Source organism: Crotalus tigris, unplaced genomic scaffold, assembly GCF_016545835.1.
Source record: "Crotalus tigris isolate CLP2741 ecotype Arizona unplaced genomic scaffold, ASM1654583v1 scf7180000017571.3126492, whole genome shotgun sequence".
NCBI lineage: Eukaryota > Metazoa > Chordata > Lepidosauria > Squamata > Viperidae > Crotalus > Crotalus tigris.
This window is the reverse complement of record NW_024096482.1, coordinates 2,060,468-2,087,127: the sequence shown is the minus strand read 5'-3', so window position 1 is coordinate 2,087,127 and position 26,660 is coordinate 2,060,468. Positions and strand designations below refer to the sequence as shown.

Here is a 26,660-nt window from a genome sequence, read left to right as displayed (position 1 = left end):
ATATGCACAGTTCTGGAAAAATGAGAATATACCATCAGAGGAAGAAGTGATAAAAAAAAATCCTGGACTGTGCTGAGATGGACAAATTAACAAAAGAGATAAAAGAAAAGGAAGACACAGTACTGTCTAATAAGGAACAAGTGGCATGACTGGTTGGAGACTAGAAATAATAGAGGAGAATAAATGTGGAAAGGTCAAAAGTGGAAAATGTGTGTATAATAATGTATAGTAATAATAATATGTATTATTCTTAGTATGAAGTATAGTATGAAGAAAGAAAAATGCAAATAAGAAACAATGGGGCAACAAGGACAAATATTCTAAAGAAGAATAAGGGGTGAAAATGTAAATAATAGAAGATTACCGTTACAAAATTGCTGTTTAAAATGGGGAGGAGTATATACTGTGTGTGTATGTGTGTTATGTTTTGTTTTGTTGGTTTAAAAAATAAAAAAAAATAAAAAAAAGAATACATTCATAAAATTGTCCTGTACCTCAGGGGTTCCAACCTTTTTGGTTTTGCAGACTGCCAGCAGCAGCTTTGTTGATGGAGGGGGGAATGGTTTTGTGTATGTAACTTAAATCCTGGGCAAATGAAGCTTCATGTGCTCGCCTGCCACTTCTGCCTGGGGATTGGAGACCCCTGCTGTACTGCATTACTAAAAAAAATGCAAACAAAAATAATTTATAGCATTTTACGTGTAACAATTTTGACAAATAAGGATTGCTGGCCTCATTGAAAATTTATGAAGATTTTTTTTGGCAAAAATATGAAGTGTTTTCCCAGATTTTTTTTTTAATTCCCATTTTAATATATGGGTCTGGGGTTTGTTGGTGGTGAGAGGCCAACAGTATCCCCAGCGAGGCTACCTGTTCATTACATCTATGTCCTTCCTAGTTGGTTAAGGGGTCCTGGGTGGTGTCATATGATTGGGTCCAAGCAGTGATAAATTCATCTTTGATCCGCCCTTTCCACAAGTCGCTATCACTTCATTTAATGGCCTTGCGCTATTTCTGAGTCATCTCCTACCTTCTCTTTCTAGAAAAGGTTTTAAGGAGGAGATCAACTTTCCATTTCAGAGGGCTCTGGAAGAAACAGATTATCTGAAACTCTTCTGGCCTGGGTATAAAACTGAGATGATAGTGATCATGCTTACAAATGACCTATGTGGGAACAAGATGAGAGATAATACATCTATCTTGGCCCTATTTAATTTCTTGACAGCCTTTAATACCACTGATCAAATCAAATCTTTACTATGGTCATAGACCAGCATAGCCATTGATCATAGTGTTCTTTTGAAATTATTCTGGAGTTGGGAGTGGAATGGTTCTAGTCAGTCTTGATGGAAGGGAGGCGAGACATATAGCCCTTGGCCCTTGCTTTATGCCTCAAGAATCGATGCTATCCTACATATGTTTACTACTTACAAGACATTTCTGACTGAGCTGATCCATCAGAATGGGGTTAGGTATCCCCAGCATGCTAATTATATACTGATCTGATCATTGCAGAGAATAACAACATCCTCCATCCTCAGATCACAAGCTAGATTCTTAGCAATAAAAGCATCTAATATATGAATTGGGCCAGAGATTACCAGGGAATCAGGGTGCCATGAAATGCTGGGCCCTTCTACACTTCCGCCCTCCACATAATATAAGGATTGTAATCCCCTAGCAAGGGCTCCCCAATCCCTGGACTGCCACCAGTCCACCAGCTATTGAACCAGGCAGCACAAGTGGCAGGCGAGAGTGTGAAGATCCATTTGCACATGCAGGATTAGGTTGTGTATGTGAAACCATCCCCTTTCCCCTGCCATTGCACTGGCTGTTGCCACCGCTGCTGTCAGTCCACATAACTGAAAAGGTTGGGGACTGCTGCCCTAGCATCAATTGTCCAGCCCCACCACAAAATCCGGGAGCATAATAATTGTACCCATGATAAAATATTGGTTAGTCTTATTTTTGTTACTCCCAAGGATTTAAATTCACACAGTGCACTGCTGTCCCACTCTCAATAGTAAACAAGGCAAATCTGTAAAATATGTGGATATACCTTTGAACTTCTATCTACAGTTACAAAACAGTCAATTCCATAACTTGATCCCAAGATTCTAGAGAATTTCTATGAGTGTACTGTCTGGATTCATTGAATTCCACTAATTAAATAATTATGAAGAGATGCTTGAAGATCTATTCAAAGACATGGTATTGAAGCAACTGAAGCAATGGACATAAATTTATAAAAAATATGAATTTTAAGCAAAAATGCATTTGCTACATTTCTCTAATTGGAGAATTTTGGCAGCTGAAGTCCAGAAATCTTAAAGTTGCCAAGGCTGAAAAACAATGCATTAATATATTGAAAATAAATATTAAAACACATTTTATTTCAATGCTCTCTTTTAATATTTCTTTTGTTTTAAGAACCAAGCATGGATCTTTAAAACTTTTTTAATATTTAAGAACTGCTTTTAGAAGACATGATAAAACCATAATTTCAAAAATACAGATCTTTTCCTATGCTAAATTTCTTTCATTATTAAACACAGGGTAGCTATAACTAACTTTCTAATTAAAAATGCAACATAATGGGTAGCTATAACTAACTTTCTAATTAAAAATGCAGCATAATGCTTACCGTGTAAATGCCAATTCTACAAACAGCAAATGAAAGCTGGATACATTCAGACATTTTCTAAAAAAATTGAAATAAGCATTACCAAGTATTATTAATGTTGGAAAAGAGAAAGGTTTCCTCAAAAAAAGCTCACAAATATATGTGATGGGTTCTCCCACCATCTCCAGCAGAATTGGAATCTGCTGTTCATGTTTAAACTTGACAAATTAACAAATTTAATGATGAAATTCAAAAGACTAGCTAAAATAGAGGTTCCAGTTCTCCTTTCTGTGGTAGTATATCTTGAGGACAATATAAGTATCAAGAATCATTATTTAAAAAATCAATGTGATGAAGAATATTACTTTTTACAAGAAACCTCTGAGCACTTTATTCTGGAACACTTCATTAAAATGTATTATCCATATAATTTTTGGCACAATAAATTCCCAAAATAAGAGCTCTTATAAAATGTTATACCAGTCTTCTAATTTGGCAGTCTCTCATATTTATGTAACAACAATCTCTAGCCATCACATTGTAAGATAGTATGTTATGTGAATGTGTTTCACATTTAATTATTCTTTCCTACCTGTAAATATAGGTAACACCTTCCATCAAATAAGAGGCAGGAAAAAAACAACAATGAAGTAAGAGTTTCACTTTCAATATCTCTTTCCAAAATCCTTATGAACTTGACCAAAAGTGCTTTTGAGGAAATCTATCATGTATATTATAAAATAGCAAGCCAGAATTCTTAAGATATCTGGCTTAATACATCTGAGGGACAATATTAGTGCCATCTTTTCAATCTCTCTTACTTGACCATTATCCTTGTCTTAGTTGTCTCCAAATGAGCTAAAAATTTAAAGCAAGGAAACAAACAATGGCCAAATTCCAGATATTGTTAGTGCAGATACACCAGGGGTTTTGATGGTGGATTAAGTACTTAACAAAGCAGAGAAAAAGCTTTATTGTAAATAATTCTTTTTCTGATATATATAAATGATACTGAAAAAGTAGTAGCATGAACTAATTTCCAAATACTTCAAAAAACAGAAGAAGATGAAAAATAGTTTTCATAATAAAGTAAATTTCCTTTTCATAGCCTGGAAATTAATTCCATGACATTGCATTATGTTTCATTACATAATGGTGTACATTAGATGGTTAACAGTACTACTACACACTAAATATCGGCAGTGTCTGTTAAAAACAATTGGAAATGTAATTTAAATTATCTTCATGCAGTAAATTGAATAAGGAATTTGTGATTCTAAATTTATGGACATATTTGTTTCTTAGATCACCATCGAGCAGGAGCCATTTCTTCTGTTCCAGAACATTGATGACTTTGAAGTTAAATAATAAAGATATTTGTCCAGAAATGCCAACAGCCTAACTTTTATTAATTAATATTGTCAATTAAATTAAAAATTGGCCAGGGAACAATTCTACAGCAGTGTTCTGATTCTTTATATTTAAAGACATATTTTATGTGCAAGATTGTAAAACTGAATTTTTAAAACTAAAAGCCTAATGAGCATAAAGCATTTCCTTAATTCAAACTTGATTTGCATTTTAAACTTATCTCATTTGAAAGTCCTCCATCATTTTTGAAAAAATATGTATACAATGCTAAAGTATTCCCCACATTTTCCAAGTGCAGCACAACAAAATCTAGCACAAGAAGTTCAGATTTATTATTTTAACAAGCCAAGAAAAAATGATTATATAACTTTACTTTCAATTCTTATTCAATACCCAAGTGTATTCACACTGTTGGCAGTTTCTGACCTTTGGCAATTGTTACAAGAATTATGTTTTCCAACTGCAAACAAAATAGGATAAAGGGTGGTAACTTCATTAATGAAAAAGTGTTTACTGTACAACTTTTAAAAAGAGAATAATGCATACAAATTCCCCTAATTTTCTAAGGGAAAAAATAAACAAGTAGAAGTTTTGTTTTGTTTTTTCTGCCCCTGCCAATAACATTATTAAAGCCTTTGTGAATTAAATTCAACTTCCTAGGCATTATCTTAACTTTTGTCATACACATTTTTTCTGCTACATTAGATAAAGATGATGTAAGAGAAGGAGTGAACCTAGGGGCAGCATCAAAACAGGAAAAAGCATAGAGTTGACTGTGGTTTGTTCTCCAAGCTTGCTTCAATATAATTTCTGAACGTTTCATTACCAAACTAGGTAACATCATCAGCAGGATTTTCTTGTCCTAGTCTCCTTAGCTTATAAATGTCTTGTGTGCCAGTATGGTCAGTTGGTCAGCTGCTCAGAATTCAAATATAGCTCCAAACAAACAACCAATTGCACGATCAACTGACCACACCGGCACACAAGATATTTATAAACTAAGGAGACTAGGACAAGAAAATCCTGCTGCTGATGTTATCTAATTTGATAATGAAACATTCAGAAATTATATTGAAGCAAGCTTGGAGAACAAACCACAGCCAAAATCTAAAACCCGAGCTACAAGTATTTTCTATTATTTCATAAGGATAGAGTCTCTATATAGCCACAAAGTGACTAAGTCCAATCTCTCTTGAATTCCATTGACCTTTATTTTAATACCAAGAAAGTGCTAACCGTTAGTTGAATAGATTCCTGTGTGTAGGCATGATTAGTAATAAATCCGTTTAATTGGAACTTCATGTGCGGTCCTGATCTTGACAGATAAGGGCTAAAAGCCAAATCAACAGTCACAGAGAAATTATCTAAGTTTCTTCTACTTCTTTTTTTTCATATCTCAGAAAAATCAAAGATACATCACCAACATTCAACTAAGAGTTCTGTTTATCAGTTGTCCCTACCTGGAAAACTCTTGATGTGCCAAACTTCAACTCTCATGACTCCTAGCCAATAATAAGGTGAGGATCTCTATTTCTTTACACTCGCCATTCCTCTACAGCAAGAGCAGTCTTGCAGGCATTCTAACTGGAACACCTCTAAGCAGTTTTCTTTGAATTATCCAAAATTATTTGAAAGAGAAGAAACTAGAATTCCCAATGCTATATAGACTGGAGTACCTACCAGTACTTGTCTGTTCTGCTTATATAAGGCAATGGAAAAAAACTCAGGTAAAAGAGAGAAGGCAATCCAGCTGGAGCACTTGCTATGACAACTGTAATTCTATTACCCCTATCAAAGTGGTATGAGAAATGCCAGTTCCCTGTTCCATCCTACAATGGCCAGCTTATCTTTGTTGGAGAAGAAAAGGTAGGACCCTGTGGTGAATCTTCAAAATATATGGTTGGAAAGGACCTTGAGGTCTTTAACTTTCTACTTCTTGCCTAGAATATGAACCCACGATGCCAGACTGCCATAAGTCCCGGATGGAGGGGAGCTAACACACAGAGGGAGAAAAGTCAGAAAGTGAATGCTGGCCTCGAGGCCACAAGTATGGGAATGGAATGCGGAGCATCACCAAGTCCGCCAAGAAACAGGACAGTTACCAAAACAATTTGTTTGAATTTCATTGGACACTAAACAGATAACGGGAAGGAGGGAAACTGAAAAAGGGAAAAGCAAATGGGCAGATTTCACACACAAATCCCAGACCTGGCTTTGTAACCACTTGTTTTTAGCAAAGGTATTCCTTTCACTAATAATGCAGTCGAAGGCTCTTATTTTCTAAATGACTGAGTTGGGATGGACCCGACACCCTTATACAACCCAGACTAATGGCTATCCACAACTCCAGGAGGCAAGATGTCCAATATGCTTACATCAAACATTTCCTTTTTATTTCAAGTTTGGATCTCCCCTCGTCCCCGAACAGCACAAAATACTTTTTTTCTGAGCAAGAAATTGAGGCTCATTGCCTCTTCTTGCCTAGAGGAATGAATGGCATCAGATCTGACCCGACATCATGAAAATCCAAGACTGCAGCTTGCATTGAGTAAGAGCTTTAATCTCCTGTTGGTAAAATGGGTATTTCCTTATTTAAACCATGTAGCTGTTAATGTGCTATCCAATGTTTCATTTTAGAATGAAATATTGGATTTGAAGTTGGTTTTCCATGTAGAGCAAAATAAATTTAGCTAGGCTCTACTTTTCTACTTTGTTTCCTTGAACCACCACCCTTCACTCTCCCCACCCCCATGTATTTAAAAAGATGCTTGGATAAAATTGAGATCCTGTCCCCAAAGTAACCAACTAATATCAGTGAAATCACCAATAAATTATCTGTACCATAATGGCCCAATTTATGTTTCTGAATAGTAAAATAGAGTTATACTTTATGTGATCTCTGATTTGGAACACACCATTTACATTTAAAGCTTTTCTTGAACCTATCAATATAAGAATCCTTCACAGCAAAAAGCCTAATGCCTTTTAATGTACTGAACTGTAATTCCCATAATAACCAAACACAGTCCTAGCCAAGCAGCACAAAACAAATAAATATCAAACCCAGGTATTATAAACACAAACTTTAAAAAGTACTGAAACATGAGACTAAATTATAGGGTTTTGCAGATAGAGATTTAGCTAAGATTTTGTAAGAGGAAAAAGGTCAATAACCAGCTAAGATTTTCAATGCTGGATCATTTTCAAGTTTCATTTACTTACAGTTTACTGCAGTTTTCTGCAAGTTGTTTATATGGTAAGCATGAAAGAGAAAAAAATATTTGCATTCATAAACTGATTCAAGTTAAACATTCAAGACTACCAGGCCCCAATGGAAAAACTTTCAAACAAGCAACATGGAGAGAATCATACTTTATTGTCATTACGCACCCCAGGTTCTGGAATCCTGTAGTTTACAAGCAAGAGTCAATAAGCAATAAACACAGGGAGCTAGCATGTGACTATTTATTTTTGCAAGTCTAAAACTGAAGTTAACACTTTACAGACCTAAAGCTAGAACACGCAACAACATTAAATGAGTAGCATTATTGATTCCAAGGTCCCTCTTCAAGACTTCTACTGCATGCTGGTGTGTTAAAAAAATAATCTACAACAAATTTTCCTGTATTAGAGGCACAACTTTTTACAGTAATTGGACATCCAACTCACACAGGTCTTTTGGCATAAGATTCCATAACATATGCCTGAAGAAAGGCAACTGCTGTGTGTGTTTTCTGTTTGCAAACTCCCCTTACCCTCTAGCACAATGGTTCTCAACCTTTTTAATGCCATGACCCCCAACCGGTCATAAGTCAAGGACTAAACAACTGGTTGTAAGTCGAGGACTAAACTGGTCGTAAGTCGAGGACTATCCAACCGGTTGTAAGTCGAGGACTTTCCCTGTCCGGGAGCGCCACGCATGCGTGGTGCAGCCCCCTGCACCGGCCGAGGCGTAGGTGGCAAGCGGCAGAGATGGAGCAGGCCGACCACCAGCTGGGCCACCAGCTGGCCCAGCCCAAGGGAGGTAAGGCACCCGCCGGGCTCCACGCGCGCCAGCAACCCTCCCTGCGCCCGCTGGCCTCCCACCTCCCACCCCTGGCCCTCTTTTACTTACATTTTTAGTAGTTGCTCAGCAGGGAGGGGTGGAAACTTCCAGACAGCTCGCCTTCGCTGCAGACAACTTGCAGCACCGTTTGCAGAATGGGACTTTTGGTGGGCTCAGCAGGGCAGAGACAGCCTGGACAATTCCTATTGGCTTTTGAAAGCCAATAGAATTAGACTCTATTCAAGAGAGTCTATTCTATTGGCTTTCAAAAGCCAATAGAATAAAAGGGAGTAGCACAGCTAAGGAAAAGGTGAAAAAATGGCGGACTGCGTTGTTTAGCGACCCCCGTGAAATGGTCGTTCGACCCCAAATGGGGTCCCGACCCACAGGTTGAGAACCGCTGCTCTAGCATTTCCTGGTAATATCTTCAGAATAATGGAAAGGGATTCTCCTGAAAATATTGTTATATTCAAAGACCCCTGAGAGGTTTTAAATGTAGGAGGTAATCTGAAACCTCCTCCATAAAATTCCACAATTGTAAAATTCCATAATTCTAGGATAATATCCATATTTTATGAGATCTTACATCAAAAGAGTACCAAAAAAGCCTCAAATGTCATCACGTTTTGAAAATATAGATGAAGGCCTACTTTATTTCTTACTAAAAGGGTATCAATCAATTTTGCCAGGGGTAATTTGCTTCTACACCCTCGGCATTTTTTTTATTTTTTGAATGGAAATCTGCTATCCCACAAGCGTGCCTGGCTGAGGAATTCTGGGAGTTGAAGTCACCAAGTCATAAAAGGGCCACGTTTAAAGACCCCTGGTCTAGAACTACTGGAACTTTGCTTTTCCTCTACTGAAGGGGAAGAAGAAAGAACAGAAGCCTGGCATAAAAACACTCCAAATTTATTAAATGACTTGTAGGTAACTAATTACATTTAATTAATTTAATTGATTAATTAAACATCAACATCCATTAATCAGCTAATCAATATTAAATTAACATAAGCATTAATGAATTAAAATTTATACACCATTCCAAAGAGATAAGAAAACTAAGAAGGAAACAAAAAGACCAGAATACTTCTCTCCAGCAGCCTACACCCAGATAAGGAGAGATTAACACTAGACAATCAAGCAGAAAACAATGCTCTAATCAAGAACTACTAAGGAGAAAACCACACTCCATGGGCAAAATATTGTATTTAAAAAGGAACAAGCCCCACACTCCTTAGCACTGATGTTGTTACATAGGTGGATAATGAAATATCTGCAATCAAATAACCAAGCTCAGAGACCATCAAGAACCCAATTAATTTGCAGAAACATTTTTAATATGTAAACTAGAATTCTGGAGACATCAGAAGAAACTCAAAGGGACAGTCCTTTTCCTGTCGCCACTGTTTTAAAGAAAAAGGTTTTAGATGATCAAAGGAATAATGAACATGCCTACATGTTATTGGATACTCATTGCCAAACTTCACTATTTAGCTAATATCATGTAGGATCAGGAGAAAAAAAAATACTTAAATTAATTTCTCCAAGACAACGGTCATTATTTCTACAGTGTACTCTAAAAAGGAAGTGGACTGATATTGCAGAAATACTATACTAGCTTTGACATATGACAGAAAACTCTTTCATAGTCTTACCTGGTTGTAGACATTTTTGGTTTGGCTTTTTTCATTCTCTTCAATTGGATTTCTGCAACTGACACAGGTAATAATATAACGGGGGTCAAAGTATCTGACCATGCTTTTCTATTTCATTTAAGTATGGAAAATTGCAGAAAAGATTCCACCCACCCATGCAAAATCCACAAGTGATTTTGAGTCAATTACTATCTCTGAATCTAATATACTTTACAGAGTGGCTGCTTGGAGGAGATACGTTCCCAAATAAGAAAAGGATTTGAAAATAACAATAACAGCAACTTTATTGTCACTTTGAATCTATACCAATTAGCATACACCAAAATAAAATTTTGTTGCTTTCAAAGGGCCACCACCTCCGATATACACTCCTTGTTTTTGGTTTCCAGCTGAAGTTTCAGACCGTCCATTTTAATCTCTAGGGAGCAAACGATGGCAAACAGAACAGATGGAAATGGAGCTCCATGTGGATTAGCCCTCAAATTAGATTGTATTCCTGCATGCAACCTCGCCTCCTTTGCTTTTTCTGATCCTGACTCTTCCACCTTTTCCTTAAAGAGGCCTTGCTTCTTTTTGGCCCTGGAGCAGTCTGCCGCGGCCACCAACTCCTCCAAAAGCCTCTCTCCCTTCCACTGGGCCTGCCGACAGCCTCATCCAGTTCCTTCGCTCCATAAGCCCTGGGACCTCTCCTCCTCTACCTTCTTCAGAAACAGCCCTGATTTGCAATATAATCTGTTGCTAGTCAGATCTTTCTGCCAGCAGAACAAAACAAATAATAATAAGCTGGAATAGTGGACTGGACTCAAGCAGAACTAAAAGCAATGGATAGGCAGACCAGAAAAATAATGACAATGAATCATGCCCTTCATCCACGCAGTGACATTGACAGACTTTATCTACCAAGGCAAATAGGTGGGCGTGGAATGCTACAAGTACATCAGATGGTTGAAGAAGAAAAAATAGCTTTGGAAGAATATCTGAAGAACAATGATGAAGATGCACTGAAATTAGTATATCAGGAAGGCTTACTGACTACTGGAGAGACCAAACTGGCCTACAAGAAAGACCAAATGAAGAACAGAATAGAGGCATGGGAGGACAAAGCACTACATGGCCAATACATGAAAAAAAATAGCTGGGAAAGCAGATAATAACAAGACCTGGCAATGGCTAAGAGCAGGAAAATTGAAGAAAGAGACCGAGGGACTAATTCTGGCTGCACAAGACCAAGCCTTAAGGACAAATGCATACAAAGTCAAAATTGAGAAGACAGCAACAGACAGTAAGTGCCGCCTATGCAAAGAAGCTGAAGAAACAGTGGACCATTTGGTAAGCTGTTGCAAGAAGATTGCACAGACTGACTACAAGCAGCGGCATGACAAAGTAGCAACAATGGTGCATTGGAAGATCTGCAAAAAATATCATTTGCCTGTAAGCAAAAACTGGTGGGATCAGAAAATAGAGAAAGTCATAGAAAATGATAAAATTAAACTGCTCTGGGACTTCAGAATTCAAACAGACAAGCACCTGCAACATAACACCCCAGACTTAACAATTGTCGATAAGAAAGACAAAAAAGTCTGGATAGTGGACGTGGCAGTGCCTGGAGACAGCAGAATAGACAAGAAAGAACTGGAGAAGATAACAAAATACAAAGACCTACAAATAGAAATAGAAAGACTGTGGCAAAAGCAAGCAAGGGTAGTACCAATAGTGATATTGGGAGCAATCCCAAAACATCTGGAGCACCACTTGAACACCATTGGCATTGACAAATTCGCTATTAGTCAATTGCAAAAGGCGGCCTTACTAGGAACTGCTTCCATCCTGCGACGATATCTGTAATACCATCAAACATCCACATCTGCCTATCCCAGGTCCTGGGTAAGGACTCGATAGGTAGACAAAATGCCAAGTCCAATCTGAACATCTGGCTGACTGTGCGATGATCCATAATAATAATAATAATCCTAATGTGGTGGTCCTAATTACATTGGGTACTGATTTGTGACTAAATTGTTCTATAATAAATGTCTAAAACCAATATTTCTCATTCATGAATTAATATTTCTACAGTATATACAATTTAAGCATCTCTTGCATGCCAATGATTAGTGAATTATCAAGAAGCTCAGACACCAAAGTTTCAAATGTCATTCTCCCCAGGGAGAAAACAGCATGGCTGTCTCAGGTATTCTGAGTTACTGGGTGTATATCTGGACTAAACAATACATATACCCATCTCTCTATAGATGGTTATGACCATTCATTCAGTGATCTTTTAAAACTGTGGAAAAAAATGGACTAAGGACCCTTGCCCAAAATTATGGTGTTGCAATGGTCCTGCAGTCATATGATCAAAATTCAGGCCCTTGGCAGGCTGTCTACACTTATGACTGCTTCAATCTCCCCACCTGCCTATCTTCCCCAACTCTGCCCTGCACCCACCCTGATGGGGTGGCAATTAGCCCCACCTTCTCTTTTAATTTCCCACACCAACCTTTTGTGTTTTGCGCCCAGCCATCTTGGGCAAAGTAGAGGTCCCTTTGCTCCTCCTTTTCAGATACCTTTTACTGCTTCATTTTCAGACCCAGCTTCTTCCGCGAACATTAGCTCCATGTGCTAAAACTGCATTGACTTTGAGAAGCTTTCCAAAAATAGCACAGCTTTAGCCATGTATAGGAAACATTTGCAGGCAAGCTGGGTCCAAAAAGGAAATGCAAAGACAGCAAGGAGCTTCTGCCTCAACCACAGCCGCCAACCACACAGCGTGAAGGTTTGGTGTGAGAAACTGGAAAAGGCAGCAGCTGGGGGAATGAATGCTTGCTGGCACTTTCTCAGGCAGGCTGAGAATTCCCAAGGCATGACAAGCTGTCCCAGAGCCACTGTCATGGGCAGCTTAGACTGAGAAGATGCAGAAGACCATCAGCCTGAGAGGATTCAGCTGGAAGAGTTGCCTAGCAACTAGGAGAGGCAGTTATTACAGGCCTCAGAAGACAAAGAGGAGGAGCTAACACCCCCTCCCCATGCAAGGGCACACCCTGAGAGGAGGGCTGAACAAAGGTGCTTAGCAAGACTATTGGCCAGAAAGAAGCCTGACCTGTCAATGGAATAAATTTGGTTCTCACTACTCCTATATAAGGAGAGCCATGGACCTCACAGATGGTGGTGACAACTCTCATTTTATTTCACTATTGTTGCCCTCTTGTTTGTTCAAACATTTTGTATTAGTTCTGTTTGAAAACCTTCTTAGTAAAGATATAAGGATTGCAGGATCCAATCCGGTCAGACACTGGAACCAGAGATTTTACCTTTGTGGCTGGGGCAGGACAAGACAGCAACACAGTTCTGAGGTTGCTTGCCACTCCACAATGCAGGATGCAGGGCAATAAAACGGGCATAGGTGGTGGGGGGAGATAGGCAGGTGAGCAAGTTGGAAGCAGTCCCTTACCTTACTGAGGCTCACGGTGGGTGGGACCAACCCCAGAATGGCTTGGATCAGGGTGGGTACAAGTTAAGACAACAACAGGGAACACCAGGAATGCCGTTGTAGGTCAGTACAGTCATATGGCATCTCCTTTTATGACCATACTAACTTATGACAGAAATTCTAGTCCCAAATATGATCATAAATTAAGGACTACCTATTATATCCTCTAATGATAAGCAATATTAGGAAAATTACAAAAGAAATCAATAAGAAATAGAAAGTTAAAGAAATTAAAGAGATGGGAAATTAAAAAAAAGGAAATACAGCTAACTCTAGTTTCCACCAGCACCAAATCTTCTCCGTACATTTCCTCCTTGCAAACCATGTTTGTTTCCATCATGACCCTATACCAATGTATCTTTTGTTCTTCAAAGGTCTGTACCTTTGTGATTGGGATTCTCACAATTTCGCTCAATCACAATTTTCATGTCTTCTTCCACTCAGCCCATTCATACTTCTTTCATATACTTGTTTAGCAATTTGATTTTTATTCATTCTCTCTAGGACCAAAGAACCTCTCCCTATTCATTTTTGTATTCAATCATCATTTGCTTTTAATCCTGTCTTAAGCACATGCTTCTTAAGTGTCCATCTTGTTGTCACTGCATTCTTCTTCTTCTTGTGCCATATCCGTTATCGGACGTTGGCAATCATGCTGGCGATCCTGTTTTTATCAGCAGCCGCACAAAAAAGTGCTGCTGAGTTTTGTCCAAACCAAATTCAACTGCATTCAACTGTTTTTTTATATTTCTCCTGATATCCCAACTTTCCATTTTATAACAAAGGAAGGAAAAACATACTTGAACTACCAACTATCTTTCTTTTTATATGAGTCAGAAGACTTGCTAGCAAGCACATTTGTTGTTAGTTGTGAAGTTGTGTCCAATCCATCGCAACCCCATGGACAACATTCCTCCAGGCCTTCCTGTCCTCTACCATCTTCTGGAGTCCATTTGTATTTTTAACTAGCTTCAGTTTCCAGATGGTCTTCAAGGACACTTTAAGTGCAAAGCAGTAACCCAAGTGTGAGATGATAGACATGATTGTTCTCCATCCATCTTGTTCATGGTAAAGTCACACTGGTACTCAAACTAGAGTCAGGTAAAACTCTCCTGGCCTTAGGTTCCACCTATTTTTCTAGAAGAAGTCATGGGTCCAGAAGAATTTAAATTATGAACCTGCTCTTCCTTTGGGAGCACAAAATTGCTATTGTCCTGTTGATATTGTCCTGAAAGTAATAGGTTTCTGAATTAACAGCTACTTTGTCTTTTTTGGAATGAGAGTGAGCCTGTTTTTTCCCATTCTTGAGAAACCAGGGCAGAACATTTATTATATGAGAGTTAAAGATTTATTTATAAGATTAAACTAATAGCAAACTACCCCTAAGTTAAAAACACCCAGGCAAGCTTTATGATGGCATTTAAAGGTATCTTTTCTCCCTTTAGAAAGATGCAATGAAAAATTTGTTCACCTAATTTTCATAGATCCTGCATACTACAAATAGACCTACATCACCAATGCTGATTTTCTCATTATTGCACCTAATAATTAGAAACAGACTTGCTCTTAGTTTACTAAGCATTTATACTGAACAACCAACTGTCTTATCTTGATGGCTGATCCATGTTAAAAATGGTGAAATGTTTATCTCTGGATTTGAAGCATATAATGCAGTTCGTTCTTAGCATCATCTTCTGACTTATCTAACACAAATAATATTACATTTTTCAGGGACAAAAGTGTCAACCCTCCAGACCTCAGACTTTTTCAGAGGTCAGGAAGGCTTCATCAGAATTACACACCAAAGTACCAGAAATTCATTCAAGTCCATTGGGTTAAACTGAAAAGTTTTTCTATACTATACTCTGATCACTTCATCCAACCATGAGAAATTAGAATCGTTAAGCTAAATGAATGGAGCTAGATACCAATTGGACAAAGCAATGATTGCTATGGAGACTATGAAATCAGGTAGCCTCTTTCTGAAATCTCTCAGAACAGCAATTCTGCTGTTTATTTATTTTGGATGTTTTTACTGTTTTAAATTATTTTAGAATTTTAGAATTGTAAGCCACTCAGAGTCACTTGGTTGAGTTGATTGAGTTTATAAATAAAATCTGAAAGACGACAATATCATTCTAAGGTCCTGAGTAATTCAGAGAAAGTTGATGGTACACCATGCATCTCCTTTAGTTAACATCAAAAGAGCAGAATTTCAAAATAAGACAAAAATCTTTTCCCCCTTCCTTCCCATTTACCACAAGATGGATACCGATCTTGAAAAAATATCTACAATAGCTTACAAGTTATTAAAAATCTACTTTTACATTTTTCAAGTATATTGTAAGTTTTTGTGTTTTTTCTCAGAGAGTGTGGTTCTGTCTACTTCATTTGTGACTTTAAAAATACTTGCATGAATATGAAATGTGTACTGCCCATGAACTTATGTTTAAAAGAGAGCAATGTATATATTTTTTTAAAAAGAGAGAGAGAGAGAGAGAAATAAGATTTTGTTTCAAGGCATTTTATTTCTAATGAAAAAACTACGCACACAAACCTGAAAACAAATTAAGATGAAAAAAACTGTGATTGCTCCTCCTCCTAAAAGCTCCTTTAGGAGTGCTACAATTCTTCCTTTTTTACTTTCTCCACCCTGTTAATTCCTGGCCTTCCTATCTCTATTTCTGCTTCCCTTCTCACAAGGACATCTCTTGTGAGAAGTACTGAAGTCGGCATAAAGGAGCTATGTTTTTCCATATAGTACCTGCCAACAAGCATAGTAGGGATGATCCATAACTGCCTGCAAAACAAAGCCAATGCCTTCCATATCTCCTACAATTCTCCTACTAGCAATCCACTAAAAATCCATGTCTTTCAGGCGGTGTACCCCACTCTAAATGAGTAATCATTTTAAATTCTTGACCCTAGTTATAGTTTACCTTAAACTGAAATTGCAGTACAAAATATATTCAAGGTTTTCCAACTGGGCGTTTCAAGAGAAAATTAGCAGCAAACAAAAGGCATCTCTCAAGAAAACTTGGCTCCCTGCAGTGGCTCCTTTTTGTTTTAATTGAGGAATACCTGATAAGTTTCTAAGGAAACCCAAGATGCATTTGGAACTGCTGCTTGGTCTCCTTGATCATAAAATAACTACATATGGTTTCATGGGCAAACTTATAGCAAGAGCTGTGAATCATTGAAGCACATATCAGAATTCTTTTAACTACAGTACTGACCTTCCAGATTAAGAAGACTTCACCAATAGTTTTACAACAGAGATTTTGAAACAGCTTTTGGACAATTAAACACAGCCTAAGCAACCAACACTTAAAATACATTATATTTCATTGCTAGCTGTTTTATTAATATGAGCAGAATTCAATTCTGTGAGGCCACTATTCCTGAATCCACTATTTAGAAGAGAAGCAAAAGAACATCACTAACATGCAATGCTAAGTATTAATGATTATGATGACTGTAGATCAATTTTAGTGCAATGGAGAATGATTTTGCAGGAAAAGAGGTCTATAAGGATGCATTCAAACAATGTTTTGACAACACATCATCTGAATCTGGAGCATTATTGAAAATATTGGTTAAGCTGCCAACATTACCCATTGTACTTTAGCCTACCCAAAGAACAGTTTGGTGTGTCTGAACCTAAATTCACAATTAATTTGGGTTTAAGTATCCATTGGTTCCCCCGAAAAAATGAGGAAATATACAACACTGATCGATAAAGAAGTTGCTCCTACAACAGCTTTTTTTATACACATACATATATAGACTTCTTTTTAGAAACAAACGGAATATTAGAAGGATCAAACTATACTTGGCATTAACCATAGTTAATCTATGGTTGCCAGTGGATCTCTAAACAAGGTAACTATTTTGGCAAGAGCAAATATTATTGTAATGAACATGAAGATTCGGATTTCAATCAGGCAAATGATTGGTTTGGATGCCTGGTGTATTTGATATTGTTTCTTTTCTTGGTTTTAAACATCTGTGCATTACCCAGAGTCACAGATGGGAGATGGGTGGCTATATATACAGGTAGTCCTTGACTTACAACAGTTCGTTTAGACCATCTGAAGTTACAATGGCACTGAAAAAAATAACTTATGACCATTTTTTACACTTAGAACTGTTGAAGCATCCCCATGGTCACATGATTTACATTCAGATGCTTGACAACTGACTCACATTTATGATATCTGCAATGTCCCAGGGTTATGTGATCACCTTTTGCAACATTCTGACAAGCAAAGTCAATGGGGAAACCAAATTCACTTAACAACTGTGTTACTAATTTAACAACTGCAGTGATTTACTTAACAAATGTGGCAAGAAAAATCATAAAATGGGGCACAACTCACTTAACAAATTTCTCACTTAACAGCATAAATTTTGGGCTCAATCGTGGTCATAAGTTGATGACTATCTGTATTGTTAAAATAAACCAATAAATATAATCCTCCTTTTTGGCCTTAAACTAAACAAAAAACCTAAAGTATCAACCAGTGAATGATTTTGGGGAACAGAGAAGCAGAGGTTCTTGCCAAAATAGTTATATTGATAATTTAAAGATCAACTGTCAAATTAACCCTAAATTAACTATGGTTAAAGCCAAGTATAATTTAAGGTGTTGCATGAATGCAGTCTCAATCAAAGTCAGCACCAGGATCTATAAAGTTATTGGTGGTATTTGCTTCCAAATCAGCCATAAAACAGATAAGTTAACATCAAATCATTATCTATACAATACTGTCTTGAATTGATTTGAGCTCATCTTTCAAGATATTATGGATATATCCATATAGTTTTAAAGGCTACAACATAGAAGTGATTTGCCACTGCCTTCTTCCAGGATTTTTCTGATTTTTATTCACAGCCTATACTACAAACTTGATATTCCCTCAAAGTCTCCCATTCAAGTATTAAGCCAAGTCAAGGTTATCAGGTACTGCCACCTACTAAAACTATCTTAGCACTACTGCAGAAGAAATAATGGAAGAGATGCAAGTTTGTAAGACATGTTGATTTGTGAATGCATAATTGCTGACTGGACAACAGCCAAGATATCTTTAATTTTGTACCTTTAGAGGTTTTTAGCTGAAAAATGGAAGAACAAATGTGGTTTGTATTAAGCTGATGGGAGTCACAACACTAATGGTGGAATACAGCAAAAACTGCATTTTCGTTAATGGAAGAAAAAAGGAATTCTGATGCAAAACAAATTAATTAAAATGCTACAAGAAATGAACTGACCGAGTCCATTAAGAGAAATTATTGCAAAGTGTAAGGAAAGTTACGTGTATGGACATTAGTCTGTAAAATGAACATATTTCCACTACACAAGGGAAAAAATGGTAAACATGTTTTAAAAGATTGTGAAAAAAGCCTGTAAAAGCAGAAGTGTATGGCAAGACCCTACTTCATTTTGATTTGCCCCAAAGTATTCCAAAGGTAGATACATGTTCTACTAACTTAGCCACCAATGAATAGACTTTCCAAAGGTAATGAAGACTGAGCTATTCTGCCTAGTCTTCACTTCTTGCCTGCAATCTTGTTGTACTAGAGCGGACAGGGACTTTCCAAAGAAAATCCTTAGGACTAGAATTTGCTACAGCAGTCCCTGACTTACAACCATTTGTTTAGTGACCATTCAAAGTTACAAAGGCCTTGAAAAAACTGACTTATGGCTTTCATTCTTACAACTGTTGCAGCATCCCAGTAATCATATGATCAAATTTTGAATACTTGGCAACTGGCATGCATTTATGATGGTTGCAGTGTCCTGGATTATGCAATCACTCTTTGTGACTTTCTGACAAGCAAATATAATGGGAAGGCAGATTCATTTAACAACCATACTACTAACTTAACAGCAATGATTCATTTCACAACTGTGGCAAGAAAGGTCTTAACATGGGATAAAACTCGCTTAACAGCTCTCTTGCTTAGCAACAGAAATTTTGGGCTCAATTGTGGCCATAAATCAAGGACTATCTGTATTAAGGTTTCTGTTAATTAGGTTGAATTTAAATGGTTTCCAAGAACCAGTGGAGCCAGATCCACAAGAGAAGAAAATTTTACAAAGGACCTGAAAATGCAAGGAGTCATTGTAAACAATGTTATCTGGGTATTGATCTTCAATCAGCATCATCAATCACTGCTTTCATCACCTTCCACTTTAACACAGATGGCTAGCACCTGCATGGAAGGCCAAAGCAAAGATGGCAAGACACAATAAATACAGACATGAAAATTGCCCAGTTGGACTCGTATATTGTGTTTGACCATACAAGATGATGTTTGTCAATCCAAAACAGCACATCCTGTACCTGAGAGAATAACGCTAGGAAGATGATGATGATGATAAAGACGATGATGATGATGTGGGATACTGATCTTCAAGTAGTTTAAGCAGTTGATATTTAGCATTTACAGTTTATGGATTCTTCTCAATCACATGTGCCATCATCTAATCTGTCTCAAATTCTAATTCTGAAATTTCATCGGCCTTTCACCTTGGCAACTTGGATGCACTTCCGTCTGCAGTTCTGTGGGGACAGTATAAAAACACCCATTTTCAGCAGTGGAGATGCCTCTGGAATCCCTGAGCCACATGCTTCTTTATTTTCTCCCTATAGGGAACCAAGGAAGATATATATTTATCCTATTTTAAAGAATTACCCTGGTAGAGAATACAGTGTCTGCCTGTCACTGCTTCTACCTGACCAGAACCCTCACATATTTTTCCAGGTTGCCCAACTTTGTACTGTCATTTTTTGTATCCTACAATCCAAGCTATGGCTGAAGTTTAGCGCAGGTTTGGGTGATTGTCATTGGTATCTGTCCTACAGTTACTATAATAAAAATGCAATACAATTACATAATTGTAATGTAATTGTAATAAAAAATGCAATACAATTACATAAAATACATTGTTTTATTAATAAATACAAGTCCTGTATTTTATTGTTGCACTTTCTGGCCTAGAGACCTTAATAAAGGAAAAAATAAACTAGTTGCATTAGAATATGTGCCACTCTTGTATTTGTCATGGGATTATTGTATTTAGGGACATCATTACTTTAAGTAACAGGATGTGTATTATTTATTGTAGACTTTTTAGGGTATTGTTTATCCATGATGTATTAATGTTTACATTTTACCCTGGATTTCATTGTTTAAATTGTTACCCATGCTATGAGTGTTTTAACTACTGAAAGTCACCATTAGTCAAATTAAATAGGCAGCTTCCAAATTTGAGAAATCAGTAAATAAGTAAATAGTTACCCACATCTATACATATATACCAAGAAGCAAGAAGGAGTGATGGGCAATTGGAATAGAGAAAAAATGCCCTCAGCATTTGTGTGAGTTGTAGCCCAGGTCCTTTTATGAACTTGTCTGGCTGCTAAAATCTGCAAGAGGAGGCCCATAGGAACTCACTCCTGCTGTCCAAGGCCTTTCTTCGTGGTTCACCAGATAGGTCCTTGTATTCCATTGCTCTATGGAAGGAACCTTCATGAGATCTGCACTGGTTCTCATTTGGCTCTCCCAATGTGTAAAAAATAAACATGTTCTTTTGCCAGGATTTTAATATTAATATTAATTCTAGCCTGTTTTTTGTTTTGTTTTTTAAAAAAGTAACTTCCTTGATTATGTATTGGAAGGGTGATATACAAACAAATATGCTTCTAATCTTTTCTGTTGTTCCTTGGTCTTATAAGCACAAACATACAGAATTCTGCATGGGCATGAGATTGTTACAATCATCAATGCATCATATAAATTACACAAACTTCTTGACTCCTAAATGATGCAAATACTGAAAATAAGAATGTCAATTACATTATTTTCCAAGTGTTGTTTTTGGCTGAATATTAACAATATATCCAGCATCTGCCTTAACAATTTTATTGTCCTCTAGCTCTTGTCTGTTATGCAATGATACAAGTAGAGAGTATTCAGTAAATTCTGAAAGGTCCTATTAGAGAAAACACTGCCAATATCGTCAACAAGAGTTCAGAATATAAATTCATCTTTTTCTTAGCCTAAAGCCATTTGCTAAAGGAAACACAATCAAAAATTCAATATGAAGTTCTAAACTCTGTTCTTCTGTAACTTGGCTTACTTGTAAACCTTACAAAACAAACATCTGTCCAAATTAAATATCCAGGCACTTCAAAGAACATAGATTTCATATTCCAATCTCTCCTTTATTGCTACAAATGTAATAAATAGTTAATTGCATAAAAATCAGGGATAGAGGATAATATGAAAGCAGCTACAACTGAAATACTTTTTCATGAAACAAGCAACCCTGCATTAATGTCAAAAGTGCACACAATTTGCTTCAAGTTGCATGCAACAAAGAACAAAAATAAGGACAATAGGTCAAGCTAGACTTAGCAAAGGGTGTTTTGTAAGTTTGTCATGTACAAGAACAAAGTCAATTAAACACATTCTGCATACTAGAATACCTTTCCATTACGTTCTGCAGCAGTTAAAAGATTTAATATTTGCTCCAAGTACATAAAAGGCTACCTTCACCCAGATACAAATTTCAAAAATATTACTTTAGAAACCTCCAGGCTCCCATGTAATTATAGTAATACCTGTTCTCAGAACAGAAAAGGGTCATACAGTCTTAACACAGCAAACATTTTCCCCATCAATACACAGGCTAAATACAATTTACCCCACAAACATTTGAAACAAAATAAAAACATAATCTGTGCTTTTCTAAAAGTGTTGTGCTTTTTGGTAAAAGTAGTCTTGCTTTTTAAAGTAATTTAGTTAGAAATAAATACTTTAGGTAATATACTGTTCCCAGTGTTAATGTCACATTTATTCTAGAAAGCATTTTTACTGATAGATCAATGAAGCACTTTCTTCCCGCTAATAAGTGCATATTTCATCTCAACAGAACTGCAGGAAAATGTAATTTTACACATTCATTCGCATTAAATCATTCTATATAAGATTCAGACAATCTAAGAAATGAAACCATGAATTAACTAATTACCATACTAAGTTTTATACATGTAGGCTACACATGTGTATGTCATATTAGAAGATGTTTTTATAAACTACATTTCATATTTTTATCTAGAAAAAATATATACATAGCTCTTGAAAATGCCACAAATCAATGCATTATTTAGACCCAGCTTGACCATTTTCTGTATTAAGAAAAAAGTAGTGAAAAAAAAAATCTCAGGAAGATTATGAATTGGTACATCTAGAGCCCTCTAAAATCTGTGAAAACAAGCTAATCGCACAATGAAAGTATCTTTAGTCTGTATCTCTTCCTGTACTGTGCATCAAAAGAAAATTTATGATTTTTCATGGTATGTAATTTCTGACTGTACAAACAACCTCCGATCATCAGAGTGTACATTTTGAAAGGCAAAAAGGAGAGCGAGTTAAAAAGCATGGGAAAAAGCTAATATGAAGCACAGTGCTTCTCTTAACACTGATCATGTAGATTGTGCTTTGTTTTATGTGTTTAAAATGTTAATTAAGGAATAGATTAGCGTGAAGATCTCGCTCCATCCATGGGCAATTGAGATTAGTAACTGCCAGGCCTTTCACAAACCCCAAAGTTCTCTAACCTTGAAGCAAACAACTGTGATACAATCTCTCTCTTTTAACAAATAAGCCAACTCTCATTAAATGCTGCTAAATGTTTTCTGCTAAACGCCCAATTATTTAAGTACAGAATTGTTCACACTCATTTCAATGTAATGCATTCAAGCATCCTCTCAATTTAAGCATTTAGAACCAAGCTAGGTGACCTGGCTCAGGACTTTAGAAACCTAATCACTCAATGAGTGAGACTGTAGTAGTCCATTTAAGGTTTTTAATTGTTCTGAAAGTCTCCAGATTCAGAGCCTGGAGCATTCCAATTCTAGCCAGGACTTTACTATATAAGCACAACTAGGAAACTTTGTTCTCCATTATCCTTGTCAGCATCAAGAGGAAAAAAGGTGATTTCCGACTTCCAAAAATCAACAACCAAGTTCTATCTCGTCTGAAAGAACAAGCAAGCGAGCCTATCATATATATTAGGAAACTTGAGGATCTCTGAACAGACGGATAGACAGATAAACAAGCAGAAAATAGATAGGGGTACACAATGGATTTGGGAGCATGCAGGGTTGAAAACGAGTTCGCCCTAAATTGGGAGCAGAAGGAAGACTTTGCATTCACTTTGCACCGGGGACTTACCAGATAATCCATGAACTGGGGTAATTAGATTTGGGTACCGGAGGTTGACAAGAGCAGCCTGCTTCACACCCAGGCTGAAAACGTCTGTAGACCGGCCCACGGCCCACAGCCCCCGTGCTGGCGAGCCCTGCCGTCTCAACGCCTGCAAGGATGGTATAGGAATCGCAATTCCCCGAGCGCTTCCGAGCTAGGCAGTTGCTCTCTGCTGGGTTGCTGGTTAGTCTCGATCCTCAGGCTCTACCTCGCTGGCTGGACGCACGAAGGATTAGCGGGTTTGTCCCTCGCGCTGCCTCTGCCCGCCGGAGCTGCTCGCGCTGCCACCGCCGCCAAGCGCCCTCCCGCAGCCAGACGGAAGAGGCGGCTAAGCGGCAGGGACAGAGACGCTCGCCACCCGCTGCAGCGCCCCAGGTTTCAGGAACAGGGATCTTTTTCCCCGGGAGCGTCACTGTCAGCTGATCGCCCACGTGAGAGGGCGAGCGAAGGCTCTTAAAGGGACAAGGCGCAGTTTCTCTTTCCCCGCGTGTTACGTTACGAGCGAAAGCCCGGAGAAGGGGGGGGGGTGGATCGAGGCACGGAAGCGCCAGCCGAGACTCTCGCCAGCAGCCGAAACTTTGCAAGAGGCAGTGCGGGAGGAGGAAATGAATGAAGGGACTCCAAGGAGACGGGAGTGGCATCTGTCGCCAAGTTAGGGGTGTCCTTCGGCAGTCGGCGGACCTGCAAGGCGATCCGAACATAAGTGTGGCCTGGCGGGGCTCAGCTTTTCCGAAAGTGACGCTCTCGATCTGCGCTTGACTCCGGTTCCCAGGCTGAGCTTCGGTGCAGCGCTAGGTACTCCAAGGGGGTTGGAAAACGAGCGAGAGAGCCTCTTCTAGTCAGAAAGTGGAGAGTAGGCAGAAAAGGCACTAATTGAGGCTCCTTCCAACTAATCAGAGTGAACCTTGAACTAGAGCAATGCCCTCGTCCTGATCCATATAAGGAGGAGGACAATAAAGTGGCAGGACCCTTCCCTCAGTATTTGCAACATCTGCCTTTATGAGATGAAATTTTTTTTGGCCGTCATGACATCTTCCTGCATATAAATACTCGTGTAAAGCTTTCAGAATGGCATTTTTAAAAAAACCCTGTGTTCAAAATACTTATAGCTGCTAATGAAGCAAAACATCTCACTGTCAGCCCCATAATGTAGACAAGAGCAAGGAATAAACTCTATGGAAGATTAGAATTACTTTTATTAAAATGAGCTATCTATCAGAATCTTGCATGTCTGATTATGCTTTACCTCCTCCTTCTCTTAACCTTATATAAATTAGGATTTCACTTACATTCTTCTTGGGCTTCAGCCACCTTTGCCTCCTTGTTGCTTTGGTAACATACTTTTTCTTCCTGTCAAGATCATGTTCTTTACTGTCTACACCAGTGGTTCTCAACCTGTGGGTCAGGACCCCATTTGGGGTTGAACGACCATTTCACGGGGGTCGCCAAACAAGGCTGTCCGCCATTTTTCCCCCCTTTTCTTTGGCCACGGCCCTGGCACCCGGTGATGTATAAGTGGTTGGGGGTCACCACAACATGGGGAACTGTATTATGGGGTCACGGCATTAGAAAGGTTGAGAACCACTGGTCTACACTGATAGTGGGTTGCCAGCCATAAAAAGCAATCATACAAATAATTTGAAACTCATCCGAAGTCAGACATTTTTCCCAAAACAATAGCCATGGTCAAGTTCGCTTGTAAGGCTGCCTATGCAGTTGCCTATACAAGTCAAGAACTTCAGTTTTGTAGCAAAGCAGGAGAAAATCATTTTGCATGCTTAAAGAGGATAACATCATGAGAGCACAGCACTGATGTCAAGTTGGTATCAACACTATTATTGATATTAACTTGGCATCAGTGCTGTATTCTCTTGATGTTATCCTCTTTAAGCATGCAAGCTGATTTTCTCCTTGTACTCCTGTAGAAGGGATGTATGAATTTGGTCTGAAATAAGACCCCATGAATACAGATTGGGATTATTAGGCTATACTGCTTTAGTGCCCCAATGTAGAAGAAAGAGCCTAGATTAGAACATAAATATATATTTATTTGGCATGGCTGTCCAATTAGCTCTGTTGCCTTCTAATGGTAATGTAGTCCAGCGAATAATAGAATTTTGTAGAAGAATGTTTGGCTGAAATCAACATGCACTATGTCCATCAAGATTAAGTTGACCATTCTATCAAAAAGAAAATCAGATTGGTTTGACCTGACTTATTCAAGCCATGCATTCATTTCTACATGCTTACAAACCAACTTCTTAATAATCTGTTCCAGAACTTTGTCTGGTATTTGTATGATGTTTATCAGAGTGTAGTTACCCAGGTTCTCTCTCCCTTTCCACATTTTTGATAATAAAAACATATTTGCCCTTTTCCAGTTCTCCAGCACTATGCCCCTCCTCCACAATTTCTCAAACATCATGGAAAGCATATGATGCTTAAAAAAATAATGGAAAATATATATCCTGGACAATGGCATTTCCTTTACTCAAGCTTTGACTGGTAGATCAACATGTTGTTGCAGACAGACATCCAATCTAAAACAGTTATTTCTTATCCATAGCAATTCTATTACTAATATACAGGGTATAGTAACAAAACCCTGAAATGGGCATGTTTAACCTAGCTTACTTGTGAACCAAGCACTGTATGATCAGTTTATGGCTCAACAACATATCATTACAAGTCCAGATAAATTGATTAAATAAATGATTTAATTTTTAAAAAATGATGTGTATTCACAGCGAATGTTATCTGCTATTGCAGAAATTCCTGTATGGGCTCATTTTGTAATTTGATATATCCTACCATTTGTGAACAATAGCTTACTATATTCTGAGACTCCGTTTGCAATGACATAATTATCCATGGTTAATTGAAAGAGTTCATGGTGAAATAACTGAACTACAATTTATAAATATTAAGTTCTACATTCTTAAATTTCAATAAGCCCAAATACTTTTCATCTCATGGTTAATGCCTCATTACTGCAAATAGCTTTTTAGCATACTCAATAATTAGTCTTGTCTTTACTTATGGTATTTATGATACCAAAAAACCTTCATGGATTATCTGTGCATTACCAAGAACTGAACAAGACTTGAAGACAACTTTATTTTTTTATAGTATATAATTATTCCCCAACCTCCACTCTACTGACCAATCTACCAAACATTGATACACATATACTCTCAT

General features: G+C 37.7%; 1 protein-coding gene across 9 annotated transcripts in view; it reads right to left on the bottom strand.

The window, feature by feature from the left end:
- ARL15 (ADP ribosylation factor like GTPase 15) overlaps positions 1-25,224 on the bottom strand; it is a 158,988-nt gene extending 133,764 nt beyond the window's left edge. Inside the window, exons 1-4 of one of the 9 annotated variants that reach the window (XM_039355863.1) lie at positions 23,430-23,607; positions 7,217-7,232; positions 3,216-3,234; positions 2,645-2,701 (exon numbers count right to left, since the gene is read on the bottom strand). In XM_039355863.1, the coding sequence (XP_039211797.1) occupies positions 2,645-2,698 (54 nt within the window). In that variant the 5' untranslated portion in view covers positions 2,699-2,701; positions 3,216-3,234; positions 7,217-7,232; positions 23,430-23,607. Of the gene's footprint in view, positions 1-2,644; positions 2,702-3,215; positions 3,235-7,216; positions 7,233-19,717; positions 19,835-23,429 lie in introns of all 9 variants that reach the window. The other 8 variants (XR_005558220.1, XR_005558225.1, XR_005558224.1 and 5 more) reach the window with 8 other exon arrangements.
- Between the last annotated feature and the right edge of the window lie 1,436 nt (positions 25,225-26,660).